Source organism: Rutidosis leptorrhynchoides, chromosome 6 (assembly GCF_046630445.1).
Source record: "Rutidosis leptorrhynchoides isolate AG116_Rl617_1_P2 chromosome 6, CSIRO_AGI_Rlap_v1, whole genome shotgun sequence".
Lineage (NCBI taxonomy): Eukaryota > Viridiplantae > Streptophyta > Magnoliopsida > Asterales > Asteraceae > Rutidosis > Rutidosis leptorrhynchoides.
In genome coordinates, this window is record NC_092338.1 from 429157829 (window position 1) to 429169774 (window position 11946).

General features: G+C 36.2%; 1 protein-coding gene across 1 annotated transcript; it reads right to left on the reverse strand.

Annotated features, from left to right (window-relative positions):
* Positions 1-49: 49 nt before the first annotated feature.
* LOC139855228 (disease resistance protein At4g27190-like) lies at positions 50-3872 on the reverse strand. Its single transcript, XM_071844466.1, has 3 exons — positions 3829-3872; positions 533-3195; positions 50-334 (listed from the first exon to the last, which is right to left on the reverse strand). The coding sequence occupies exons 2-3, from the start codon at positions 3176-3178 to the stop codon at positions 50-52; spliced, it is 2931 nt and encodes a 976-aa protein (XP_071700567.1). The 5' UTR covers positions 3179-3195; positions 3829-3872.
* Positions 3873-11946: the final 8074 nt, after the last annotated feature.

The following is an 11946-nucleotide window of genomic DNA, read 5'->3' on the forward strand; positions in this document are numbered from 1 at the left end:
CTCTCTCAACATGGAAATATAGTCAACTTCCTCCAAACTACTAGCAGTTTCACACCATATCTCCATTACCAATACTTCCCTGCAAGTCTATGTTGAATAACACTTCAATGGAACTACAATATCTAACATCAAGAGTTTGTAAATGAGTGAGTAATCGCATTGGATTCCTTGGAAAAAGATTCACCATGTTATCACAACTAATCACTTCAATCTCTCTCAACATGGAAATATTCCAAACTTCCTCCAAACTACCCGTAGTAGTAATACCACACCATATCTCCTTCAAATCCATCATATGATTGATTATCAATCTCTCCAACTTTGGAATCAGAACCTACACAATAATGATAAACCCTTGTGATATCCATAAATAGATACATATACATATATAGATCCAAATGAAAAACTATAACTTGATACTAACTTCATCAATATGACGAGTTGGATTTTGTCAATACAAATCATATGTAACTTCTAGTATTAGGTTAATATTAATAGTAATACAAATATAATAATTAATGTTAGTTTTTACCTCTGTTTTCAGGAGTAGTTGCGTTGTCGCAGAAATTTCAGTAGCATTTTCAGAAAAAATACTAGTCACATTTGGAAGGCTAGACATATTTAACTCCATAAGTTGGGGAAGATCTATAGAGACTTGGTAACCACCACACAAACTTACAAACCTTGGTAATTTCTCCAATTTCAAAAGCTTTAGCTTTTGAAACTTAATCGCGTTATTAGCTCCACTACTCTCACCATTTACAAGTGATTCAAGAAGAGGACACTCTGATACTGTTAGGCTCTCCAATTTCATCAGACTACTTACCACATTAACTGTGAAGATGCTTGTCAAGTCAGCACATTTATAAACTTCAAGGAGCTTTAAATTGCAAAAGGAATGTTGAGAAGGATGCTTCGAAATATCTTCAAGACAACTCATTCCATTCACACTTAATTCAAGTTCCTCTGTTCTCTCAAACAGCTCATTTATTTTGCATTCTAGAATCTCTTCACAGCTAACAACAAGTTTTAATGCTTTTTCAAAAGTGAACTTTTTAATTTGAGCACCCATAGATATCCTAAACCTTTCAAGTTTCTTAAAGGACACATTCTTCGGCTGCAGAATATTTCTGAAGAATTCTAATTCTAATGTAATGAGGTTACATGAAACCATCTTGAGCCCTTCACAACTATCTTCTGTAAACCTAACAGGGTTTCCAGGTTGATTTCTGATATAGAGCTCTGCAAGTTTGTCTAAACTTTGAAAGACGCCATCATCAACACGAAGGTTAACACATCCGGTCAAATCTAGTAACTTCAGCCTTTTTAGATTCCCTATGGCAGATGGTAGATTCGAGATGCCACAAAAAGCCAAACTGAGTACTTCCAAATTAATAAGATCTCCGAGGAAAGAGATATCGCCCAACAATTTGCATGAATCAAGACATAACGTTCGAAGGGTAGTTAAGCGCCGCGGAAGCAACGGTTTATATATACCCTCATAAGCCACCACTCGAAGTTTCTCCATTCTTGTATAAAAATCTTCTGGAGACTTGCTTACCTCCCCTCTGCCCATTAGGCTCAGAAGTGCAAGGTTCGGGTGATTAAAATCTGCAGGAAGCTCAACCATACCTCGGCACTTTAATAATAATCTTTCGTACGAATCTTTTCTAAGTTGATCTGAGATATTATCATCGTTAACAAGCGAAGCTTGCTTAACATTTGAAAAATTGCTTAAAACAAAATCACGTACGAGATCATGAATCTTGACACATCCTCTGGTATCACTTTCAATCAACAAGTTTGAACTTATGAGATTACCAACACAAGCTTTCACCCGACGTCTTGCTTTTGAAATACTGTTCAAATTATTAAACAGCTTCAACCCCCATCCATACCTCGTCAAGTCCTCTATACGAATATTATGGTCATCAGGGAACAAACCACTAAGAAGAAAAATTGCCTTCTCATCATCATCTTTGAGATTGTTGTAGCTAATCACAAAAATATCTTTAAGGTAATGAGAACTTTCGTCCCGGATACGATCAAGTGCATTTTCCCATGTTTCCTTATCTTCATCATCTTTAAGAGTAGAGGCAATGGTTTTTATGGCCATGGGCAAACCATCACATTTCTTTAAAATATCCTCACCGATCCTAAAGAGGTCGCGATCACGATCTGGATTTATTCTTGCAATTTGCCAGAACATGTTTTTCGCTTCACGTTCATCTAAGCGAGCAATTTTGAAAATAGAATCAGTTTCGACACCCATTGTAGTGCAAACTTTTTCCTTGCGTGATGTGAGTAACAATTTAAAACCTTTTGGCAAGGGAGTCGTTAACCCAATATCTTTGAGGTCCATCTCCTCCCAAAGATCATCTAGTATAACCAGTATCTTCTTTTTACCATCTTCTGAAATCCCTTCAAACTTCTTACGAAGACGCTCAGCCCTCGTATATTTATCTTTTTCAGTTAGAGGCTGACCAATGTACTCTGCTACAGCATCTTGTATATTTATTTGATTTTTGTTTTCCCCGATAACCACCTTCAGCACCCAATCAAACATTCTCCTATCCTCCGCAACCTTTTTCAGTTGTTCCATCATCGTGGTCTTCCCTATACCACCCATCCCACACAGAGCTATCATTTGGCACTTATTATTTGGTTCGAGGGCTTTCAATGCATCATCGAACATCAACTCTCTACTCGTCTTGATAACATTTTGTGTATCAATATCATTAGCAACTGGATCAGAGGCATAAGGAATTGTTGAGCGAACTTTACCAAGAGGCCTTTGTTCATCACTCCATATGATTTCAGATCTTTGTTTCTTGAGACGATCAATATCCTTGAGGATGTCAGATGACCGTTTACCTGCTGTGTATCTCGCCTTTATGTTGAAGCAACCAGTTCCACCAGTTGGAACATTTCTTACTTTTTCATATATTTTTTTTACTTCTGTCAACCATGTTGGTACATATTCAGGTACCCTAAGATTGTTTGCAACATTCGTCTCCTCCTTTGTCTTCATATCACGAGCCATGGCATTCAATTCCTCGATATTTGTATGCATCTCATTAACATTCTGTGTGGAGGAAACCACATAGCCTACGTGTCGCTTAATGACTCCCATTATAGAATCAACAACGGGTGTGACAACTGGAGCCACAACATCCATTTTTTCCAATTATGTATCTGTAATTTATACAAACAAACGATGGAGTAAAAGTCGATACTTACAAAAAGGATCGGATAGTGAGATATACATATCATCATTACTACAAAACCAGCAACTCATGTACAGTGCTACTTAAAATTGTAGGATTAATTAAATGAAAGTTTACACATGTTAATATTCTAATTTAGTTTTCATATTTTTTAAATTATTGATTCTAGTTGTAGACCGATGCACACTCCATCATCTACAAGTTCCTTACGGTCCAAATATATTTATGATCATAGTCTGATTTGTATAAATGTTTTAGTTAAATCTCAGATTTTCATCAAGGACGAATAAATGAGTTGAAATATGTATAATATATAGCAACATCTACCCATTAAAAAAGTCCAAGAACCATAAGTAACCTTAAATTGTGAGAATAGAACTAATATATATAGAGCAGCACAGGTGATAATCACAAACATGATTTTACAGAGTCCACTACACATTTAAACATTTTATGCATCAAGTATAATAAGTATTTTATTACACAATTTTGAATTATGAAATCAAAATCAAGTTGTAAATCTAATTGCCCTAGTATAGAAAAATAAAGCATAAATTGATGTCAGCAACAGAAAATATATAAAAATAAAATATGTCATTACCTGTTTTAGTGTTGAGGAAGAGAAATATGAGATGAAATTTTTTGTAACGGAAGTACAAGATGAGAACCAGTGTAAAGGCAATCATTTAAGAAGAGAAAAGTGGGTTTAAAAAGAAAAAAAGGGGCCCCACTAATAATTCAATAACAGTGCTCGCAAAGACCAAATCGCTATTGAGATTAGCATCGTGCAACAGTAATAATGTTAAGATTGTTTCTAACCCGCCTGTGACATCACAGGCAGATTTGTACTTTTTGGCTCAAAAAGTGCATATGCATGTGACATGACAGTGTCAAATTTTGACCCCCAATAACCTTAAATGTCAAATGTCAGTGTCAAATTCAGTAGGGTCCACCAGTTTTTATTTTTATTTTTTTCAAATGAATAAAAATGGTAAATTAATACAACAAAATAAAATAAATTACATTAAAATGGTAAATAAATACAACAAAATAAAATAAATTACATTAATAAAAAAAAATACATAATTAATTTTTGATAAGAATTTAAAAGTACATAGATTGACGATTACATAGATTAAAAAAAAAAACTAATTCGCATTGCGAAAAGTCGGTGGAAGGTTCCAAATATGCTCGACTAAATCCTCGGTGAGTTGGTTGTGCAGATCTCGATCCCTTATTTCTCTTGCGATGATATCTCGATCCCGTCCTCTGTTTCGTATACGTTCCATACCATTTTCCATTTCTTCGGTAGTGAATCTTTCTTCCCATTTGGAAAGTGCAAAGCCGTTATCTTCAAGTATCATGTTATGTAATATGAGACAACATTCCACCACTCTTCGCATCATGTTAACGCTCATACTTCGTGAAGCTATGCGTATAATATGAAAACGACTTTGAAGAACCCCAAACGCCCTCTCTACATCCTTTCGGGCACTAGCTTGAAATCTTGTAAACGTTCTTGAGTTTATCAAATATAGGTGATTGGTTCAAAACGTTGATATCATTGTTGGAACCCGCCATCCCAAAAAAAGCATGTCAAATCCACAAGTCATAAGAAGCAACAACTTCAAGCATAAGGGTTCATTTCTTGTGATCACCCCTAGTGTATTGTCCTTTTAAAGCAACAGGACAATTCCTCCACTCCCAGTGCATACAATCTATACTCCCGAGCATACCCCTAAACCCATGTCTCTCCTCGTGAGCACTATATAATCTAGCAACATCGTGTGCATTCGGAGATCGCATGTATTCCTTTTTGTACAATGTAATAATACACATACAAAAGTAATCTAGACATAGTATTGATGTTTGCTCACTCATTTGCAAATATTCATCCCACATATCGGGAGCGGTGCCATACGCCAATTGACGTATAGTCGACGTACATTTTTGTAAAGTAGTAAATGTAGGCCTACCGATAGCATCAAATCGTTGAGAAAAGTAAGTAAAATATTCTGGCATATTATCACTTTGGAAAGTAGTAATACCTTGCACTATCCGGAGAAATAATTGTATTCGCATGCGAAAACGGCGTTTAAATTTTCTTTGTGGATATTTTGGCGTCTCACAAAAATAATCATCCCACAAACGTTGTGCAGCAACCTCCCGTTCCCTAGGAATGTAACCTCTAACTCTCGGAATAGATGGTGCCGATTCGACTTCGGAATCATCATCTTCTATTTCTTGAATTAATTGAACAATCCGCAAATCTTCGGGGTCTAATCTTGAATTAATTGAACAATCCGCAAATCTTCGGAGTCAGAATTAGACCCCCGTAACCTCGAACCATTTATAAACTCATAAACTTTTGTAAAAAAATAAAAAGTAGAAAGAAATAGAGTAAGTAAGAATGAATTGTGTGAAAAATGATATGATTATTGAGGTTTAAATAGGAGTAAAATAGAGTAAAAATTGAATTTTTTAAAATAAAAAAAAACCAAAATACGGGTGTATATCCGTTGGGTAACGGATATATTACCCCACCCAATCATTTGCTGCCAACACACCATTTGAAGCCCGTTTTTTTCAGTCAAAATACCGACTGACGCCCCTCGCATTAAAAACTGACGCCCCGTTAATGACGTCAGGGGCGCCAGTTTATGCCAACAAGTCTAACGCTGGCCCATCTGAGGCCGCGTTCGACACAGTCTTACAGTTCATTCTTCACCATTTCAAGGTTAGGAATTGAGAATGTTAACACCTGTCAAAATACTACTTCTTACCTTTTACTATACGGACTATTTTATAAGATTATTATTAGTATTTAGTATTTAGTATTTTAGTACTCTATAAGATTTATAATAATAATAATAATAATAATAATAATAATAATAATAATAATAATAATAATAATAATAATAATAATAATGTACTACGTATAATTTATATTTATATTTATAATTTATAATAATAAAAATAATAATAATAATAATAATTTATAGTTAATAATAAATACTACTAATAATAATGATGATAAATAAAGATTGACTTATACCTAAAGTGTTTTTTTATTTTTTATTTTTTTATTTTGAGTATCCAACCATTTTTATAAACTAAGTAATCCAATGTAATTAATATAAGTAATTATATTTATGTAAGCAAGTTTCCTAAACAGATAGATAATTTTCATGTAAAGTCTTAAAAACAAAAAGCCAAACCAAAAAGTTAATACGGGGTATTAAATTAGGTTATCCGAGTAGTGGAAGCTGTGCACATTCGTCAAAAAGCCAAACCAAAAAGTTGACCATATTACCTTTCTTTTTTATTTTTTAATCCAGGTAGGCCAAAATCTTTTTCAGATTTTGCCAAGTAGTGAACTTTTAATATGTTTTATATTAGGTGGAAAGCATTTTCGTGGAGTAGTGGTTGTACAATATTTGTTTTTTCCTTTGTTTAAGAGAAAAACTAAGTTTAAAATGATGAAAAAATAATATATTTTCGCCTTTTGTTATAATTTTAGTGTTTATAACTACCTTTAGTGGCCTGATTCTTGACAACAGATTACTAATAATAAAGAAGAGTGAAGAAGAGAGTAACAATTGTTTATTTAGTATATCAAAAAAATGGTGTGTCTGGCTTTTATTCTTCGGTCCTATTTATAGAACATAATATACTGTACAATATCCTTATATTCAAAATATAAATAGGTAAGGAATATTGTGAAATAAAATTGTCGGACACTTTCTTTGACTTTGAACATCATAACACTCCCCCTTGAATGACAATTTTATTTGAGAGCAACTATTACCACCTCGTTAAAAACCTTGCTAAAGAAAACCCAATGGGAAAAAACTTTAGCTAAGGGAAAAAGAGTGTAGCATAGAATTGACTCCCCCTCAAGTAGACATCGCCTCAGCTGTTACATCTTTTGAGCATGCCTCATACCAATATTGTGAACGTGTTTTCTGAAAATAGCAGTTGGAAGTGCTTTGGTGAAAAGATCAGCAGAGTTTTTGCTAGATTGAACATATCTCATTTCAATCTGGTTGTCCTTAATGAGATTTTGAGTATATGAAAAGAATCTGGGAGGTATATATTTTGTTCGATCACTTTTGATATACCCTTCTTTCATCTGTGCTATGCAAGCTGCATTGTCTTCATAGATAGTTGTTGGAATTTTATCGCGTTCTAGTCCACAAGAATCAGTTATGAGTTGTGTCATTGATCTCAATCAAAAACATTCTCGAGTAGCTTCATGTAATTCAATCACTTCGGCATGATTTGATGATGTTGCGACTAGTGTTTGTTTTTGAGATCGCCATGATATTGCAGTACCTCCATTTAGGAATACATATTCATTTTGAGATTTAGCTTTATGTGGATCAGATAAATAACCTGCATCTGTATAACCAACCAAATCTTGTTTTGATTCGTTAGAATAAAATAATCTTAAATCAGTAGTTCCTTGAAGATATCGAAATATGTGTTTGATCCCATTCCAATATCTTTTGGTAGGGGCTGAGCTGAACCTTGTCAACAAATTAACTGCAAAAGAAATGTCAGGTCTTGTATAATTTGTAAGATACATAAGAGCCTCAATTGCACTAAAAATATGGAACTTCTGAACCAAGATCTTCATGATCTTCTAGAGGATGAAATGGATCAGTATCAATGTTGAGATCTAACAACCATAGGAGTACTTAATGGTTTTTGTCTTGTCCATTTTAAAATGTTTTAAAAATCAATTAATATGGAACGTTTTTAATCAATAAGAACGGGTCATTTCACATCTGGTGTCTGGCAGCAAGTTGGCAAGTTGCAACATTTACATCCGAGCATGCTTTGGCCTCCTTTCACTTTAGGTGCAAAGTTAATCACTTTACACCTAAAATTAGGGCTGTGATCATGCCATTACAAGGTGGAAAGCATGGCTAGTTGGTAAACAAGATGATTACTTGTCATGATGAAGATTCCTAGCTAGTTGTCATGGTGTTCTTGTTTTCTCCTATATATAGAACTCATTGTATGCAATTGTAACATACCAAATACAGATTCTCAGTAATAAACACTCTCTAGTTGGTCCGTGGACTAAAGCAATCACACCGATTGCATATAACCACGTTATATCTTGTGTCGTTCTTACATTTACGCATTTATTATCTTTCGTTTATTAAGTGGGTTTGAGTGATCTTGATAGAATCACTACTCGGATAGTAGTCTTGTAGAATTACTAGCGTTGTTTGGGTCCTAATATCCTAACAACTGGTATCAGAGCACAAGGTTTCGTTAAGGGAACGATGGCGGAAGATGGGAAGTTTAGAATCGACCGATTCGATGGGAGAGACTTTGGCTTTTGGAAGATGCAAATTGAAGATTACTTGTATCAAAAGAAGCTACACCAACCCTTGTTAGAGACCAAGCCCGAAAGCATGGACGATGCCGATTGGACGCTTTTGGATCGTCAAGCTTTGGGTGCTATTCGTCTTTCACTTGCTAAGAACGTTGCATACAACGTTGTGAATGAGAAGACGACGTTTGCTTGCTTGAAAGCACTCTCTAACATGTATGAGAAACCTACAGCTGCAAATAAGGTATTTCTCATGCGTCAATTGTTTAATACTAAGATGAAGGAAGGTACGAGTGCAACGGATCATATCAATGAATTTAATAATATCGTTTCTAGACTTGAATCGGTAGAGATTAAGTTTGATGATGAACTAAAAGCACTTATCTTGCTTTCATAATTACCGGAAAGTTGGTCGGGTACGGTTACCGCGGTTAGTAGCTCTACGGGAACTACTAAGCTAGCGTTTGAAGCTATAAGGGATTTGATTCTTGGTGAAGATACTCGTAGAAGAAACTCGGGAGAATCGACATCCGGTTCTTTGTTAAGTACCGACAACCGTGGTAGAAAATTTGAACGCGGTGAGAAGAAGGGTAGGAAGAAGTCTAAGAAGAGGAATTCATTGAAGGATAGAAGTGAAGTTACTTGTTGGGGTTGCAATCAAAAGGGGCACTTTCAAAGGAATTGCAAAAATGGTTTCGCGAAAGGTGTAAACTTAGCCGAAGGGGAAAGTGATGATGCACTTTTGTGTAGTGTTGAAAATTCTATGGAGTCTTGGATTTTGGATTCGGGAGCTTCATTTCATGCTACTCATATCAAAAGCATGATGAAGAATTTTCGTTCATATCAAGGCAAGGTGAGATTGGCGGACAACAAGCAACTCAACATAGAGGGAATTGAAGATGTTGTTTTGAAGACTACTCTTGGTTCTAATTGGACTTTGAAGAACGTAAGGTACATTCCTAAATTGAAAAGGAAACTTATTTCGGTTGGTCAATTAGATGATGAAGGTAACGCAGTTACTTTTGAAAACCGCCAATGGAAGGTGGTTAAGGGTAGTAGTATTGTGGCTCGTGGACATAAAAGGGGAACTCTTTATATGGTTGAAGTGTTTGATGAAGACACGGTGGTTGCTACGATTAATGTTGTGTCCGAATCAACTCTATTGCACCGAAGACTCGGGCATATGAGTGAGAAGGGTATGAAGATGCTTGTTTCGAGTGGGAGAATTCCGGATTTGAAGAAGGTAGAACTTAGGTTTTGCGAACCATGTGTTTATGGGAAGCAAAAGAAGGTGACTTTTGGGAAATCAGGGAATGCACCTAAGTTGGAAAAATTGGAGCTCGTTCATACGGATGTGTTTGGTCCAACTAATGTAGAATCACATGGAGGTTCTCGTTATTATGTCACCTTCATTGACGACTCCACTCGAAAGGTATGGGTTTATTTTCTTAAAGCTAAATCCGATGTATTTAATACTTTTGTGAAGTGGAAAGCTATGGTAGAAAATGAAACTAACTTGAAAGTCAAGAGCTTGAAGTCGGATAATGGAGGGGAATATGGTAGTCTTGAGTTTAAAGACCATTGTGAAAAGCTCGGTATTAGAATGTTGAAAACGGTACCGGAAACACCGCAACACAATGGGGTCGCCGAACGTATGAATCGTACGTTAAATGAAAGGGCTAAGAGTATGAGACTACATGCCGGTTTGCCTAAAATGTTTTGGGCGGATACGGTTAACACGGCGGCTTATTTGATAATTAGGGGACCCTCAACACCGTTGGGTTTCCAAATTCCCGAGGAAGAATGGCAAGGTAAGAAGGTGAGTTATGGTCACCTTAGGATCTTTGGGTATAATGCATATGTGAAGACCAAAGATGCGGATAAAGACAAGCTTGAAGCTAAGTCAAAGAAGTGTATTTTCATAGGCTACGGGTCGGATGAAATGGGTTATCGTTGTTGGGACAACGAGGCTAGAAAAGTAATTCGTTCGCGAGATGTTACTTTTGATGAAGATTCGGTCTATGGCAAACCGGAAACGGGGAGTCCTAAACCGAGTCAAGTTACTTTTGACGATGTTTCTATTGATGATCTTGCAGGTTCTAGTGGGAGTACGGGGAACAATGAATTGCCAAATAACGGTGAGGCGTCGGGAAATGCTAATGATGGGGATGATTCGGAAAGCGGTGATGATTCCGAACATAGTGCGAGTTCTAGTGATGAGGAGGTTACAAATGAAACCGGTCCAACCATTTCGGTTAATCCTACACTAAAACGCTCGACTAGAGTGCCTAAACCTAATCCTAGGTATTCTCCATCAGCAAACTACTTGCTCTATACCGAGAATGGTGAACCCGAAAGTTACTTTGAGGCAAGAAAAACAAAAGAATCCATACAATGGGAACTTGCCATGAAAGAAGAGATGGGATCACTTGAGAAGAATAAGACTTGGTCACTAGTGAAGTTACCTCATGATAAAAGGGCATTGCAAAGCAAATGGGTATATAGAATCAAGAATGAGATGGATGGCAAGAAAAGGTACAAGGCTCGTTTGGTAGTCAAAGGCTTTCAACAAAAGGAAGGGGTTGACTACAAAGAGATATTTTCACCGGTAGTTAAAATGACTACTATCCGTTTGGTACTTTCTATGGTTGCATCCGAAGACTTACATCTAGAGCAACTAGATGTGAAGACTGCATTCTTGCATGGTGATCTTGTTGAAGAGATCTACATGAGGCAACCCGAGGGCTTTGAGGTAAAGGGTAAAGAGAAGTGGGTTTGTAAGCTAAAGAAAAGTTTGTATGGATTGAAGCAAGCACCTCGGCAATGGTACTTGAAGTTTGATGATTTTATGAAGAAGATTGGTTTCTTAAGATGTGAAGTGGATCACTGTTGCTACTTGAAGAAATTCAAGTCTTCATATATAATCTTATTGTTGTATGTTGATGACATGTTACTTGCAGGTTCAAACATGTCCGAAATTAACAAGTTGAAGGGATTACTTTCCCGAGAATTCGAGATGAAAGATCTTGGCGGTGCTAGGCAAATACTTGGCATGAGTATTGTGCGTGATCGTTTGAAGGGTACTCTATACTTGTCTCAATCCAAATATATTGAGAAAGTAGTAGAGAGGTTCAACATGGAAGATTCAAAGGCCCGTTCTATGCCTTTGGGAAGCACCTTAAAGTTATCGAAAAGTCAATCACCAAAGACGGAAAGAGACAAGAAGGATATGGAAAAGGTTCCATATGCATCGGCAGTGGGTAGTATTATGTATGCCATGGTTTGTACAAGACCCGATATTGCTCAAGCAGTGGGAGTTGTAAGTCGATATATGTCTAATCCGAGAAAAGAGCATTGGGAAGCGGTCAAATG